The sequence below is a fragment of the Aplysia californica genome, unplaced genomic scaffold (assembly GCF_000002075.1).
Source record: "Aplysia californica isolate F4 #8 unplaced genomic scaffold, AplCal3.0 scaffold00886, whole genome shotgun sequence".
Taxonomy (NCBI): Eukaryota; Metazoa; Mollusca; class Gastropoda; order Aplysiida; family Aplysiidae; genus Aplysia; species Aplysia californica.
The window spans coordinates 49,878-52,295 of NW_004798156.1; the positions used below are offsets into that span (position 1 = coordinate 49,878).

The following is a 2,418-nucleotide window of genomic DNA, read 5'->3' on the forward strand; positions in this document are numbered from 1 at the left end:
ATGATGATGATGATGATGATGATGATGATGATGATGATGATGATGATGATGATTGTTATTATACTCTATCTTTCATCCGTCTCTCCCTCCCCCAGATTGGCGGCCACACATTCACCATCTTGTTAGACTGTGAGGACCAGTACCTTCACGACCGACTGGTCATACGAGGGGGCGGCGGCGAGGACCGCATCGACGACAACGTACCGGCCATCGAGAAAAAGCTGGCCTTCTTTGCCAGGAACACGCTGCCTTTGTTGAAAGCTTTGGACGACGAGCAGAAACTGATTGTGGTAGGTTCCAGTCGTGTTTTTTTCATTTTTTGAATGTATTTGTGTCACAACTCATTGGAATCAGGCGCTCGTCAATTTTGGGGCATTTAGAGGTATTGATATCTTCTGATAGCTGATTTATTTGCCTTGATTCCTATGAAATAACTATCCATCTATCTTGAACGTTACTCAAGATGTTTGCGATTGAAGGAAGTGAGGTCGCCTGGTTTCAGTGGTGAAATTAGCGAGAAAATGTCCGCCCAAGTTTGGTAACTCCAATAGCTAAAGAATCTTTGGAAACTGAAAAATGACACATTTTGTGCTTTTAATCAGTGTTTTTCAGTAAAATTCACATAGAAATATGTTTTTATATAGACATAAAAGAGGTTGAGCCAAAAAACATAAATTCAATAAAAATTTCTAAACTGGTGGGAAAATGCCTGTTTCTCTGATTTCTGTATTTTGACGAGCGCCTGATTTAACCACGCTGCCTCACATTTTGTGTTTTCAGTTTTTCTTTTCGTTAAAGTTATTCTATGTAAAACCTGTTGTTGCACCGGCCTACTTTTAAAAAGTTGATTTCAGTGATTCCGCAACTTCTGAGAGATGCTTGTATTATTGACAATGTACGTGTGTCTAAATTTGCTGCTGGGAAAATGTTTCATTTGTTTTGAGAATCTGAAATAGGCAGTTCACAAACCGTTTTTCCACATTTCACTTCATCTTGAACAATATTTGGCTGTCATAAAGACTCTTTCCCTGTAACAATAAGTGAAACGCATTACGTATGGTCTCACTTGGAACCTTTTATCACTAAAGTAGATGACCTTTATTGGTCGAATCATTTGATGTATCACCCACAGGGCCAGTGCTGCTGACTGAAGTTGTCTTTTGGCCATTCCCAAAGGGGAACATAAACCATGTTCTTATGCGCAGTAGAATTATAATTGTAAATGGGCTAATTCATCCATTTCATGTTCATTGTGCTTGAACTACAACAGGGAACTGCTGCTTTTTCTTTCCTCGTCCTTACTACCGTCATTTTCCTCTACTTCTTTTGTATGTTTGTCACACTCTTGTGACCCGCTATTTCCGGGGTGCCTTGATAGTCGAAGCAGACTTTGTGGTGTTGAAGCTAGAGAGGTGAACAGAGTAAGTCTGATTCCCTGTAAAGATTTCTCTGTTGACATCCACCCCTTGGTGTTCATTTGACCTTATGCAGTTGTGAGTGCCGAAAAAACTCTAAAAAAAAAAAAAAAAGAGATTTATTGTATGGTACAATCTATGTACTCCCACAATCCAAGAAAGTTACTCCTGATAAATCATTTTCATCCACACCCTGAGCTTTTAAAAAGTTTACAATGTGCCCTTTCATAAGAGCTCAAAAATTGCAAGTGGCGTAAAACTCGTACTAAAATACTGTAAAACTGGTACTAAAACTAAAAAAGCTAAAAAATTCTGTTTCCATTTTGATGGTGAATTGTTATTTCTCACTTTTGTTAAGGATTAAATTATTTGTTGTTCTGTACGTCTTTTGCACTCTCTCCCAATTTCTATTCCACTTATTTTTATTGAAAATAAGCAGAAACAGTTTTATGACCCAAAACTTAAAAAAAAAAATTCAAATGCTGAATTAGATGCAATAATAATATATTATGTGTATTTAGTACTAAGAAAAAAGAAGCTCTTTGTACATCACAGTAAAAAAAATTTGACCAACTTCGTTTTTGTTTTAGTAAGGTTTTACGGCACCCGCGCAACTGCATAAGGTCATAGGAGCGCATGACCAACTTCATAGGAAATGTTTGTTTTGAGAGTTTGCTCCGGCATACAAGATCTGTCCCAGACGTAAGTTTCCCTGCTACTCTCAGTTCTTCCCCAAGGTCAAAGGACTGAGTCTACGTGGGAAGAGATTTGACGTTGAGGAAGAAATTGTGCTGGAAACAAATGCTGTGTTTACAACTCTGACAGAAGCGGACATGGTCAATGTGTTTGACCGCTGGCTACATCAGATGAAAAAGTGCTTTATAGTTTTATTACAGTAAGGTTTTACGGTGCTCGCAACTGCATAAGGTCATATGAGCGCCAAGGGGTGGATGTCAACAGAGAAGTCCTTACAGGGAATCAGGCTTACTCTGCTCACCTCTCT

General features: G+C 38.6%; 2 protein-coding genes across 2 annotated transcripts in view; one reads left to right on the forward strand and one right to left on the reverse strand.

Annotated features, from left to right (window-relative positions):
- The window catches only part of LOC101861621, a gene marked incomplete at its 3' end in the record, with an annotated part of 18,680 nt that extends 18,390 nt beyond the window's left edge, over positions 1-290 (forward strand). The window contains 1 exon segment of the mRNA XM_013089169.2: positions 96-290. Within this exon segment, the coding sequence (XP_012944623.1) occupies positions 96-290 (195 nt within the window).
- Positions 1-2,418, reverse strand: part of LOC101861851 (COMM domain-containing protein 4) — a 7,865-nt gene that overhangs the window by 308 nt on the left and 5,139 nt on the right. The gene's annotated exons all lie outside the window — the stretch shown is intronic.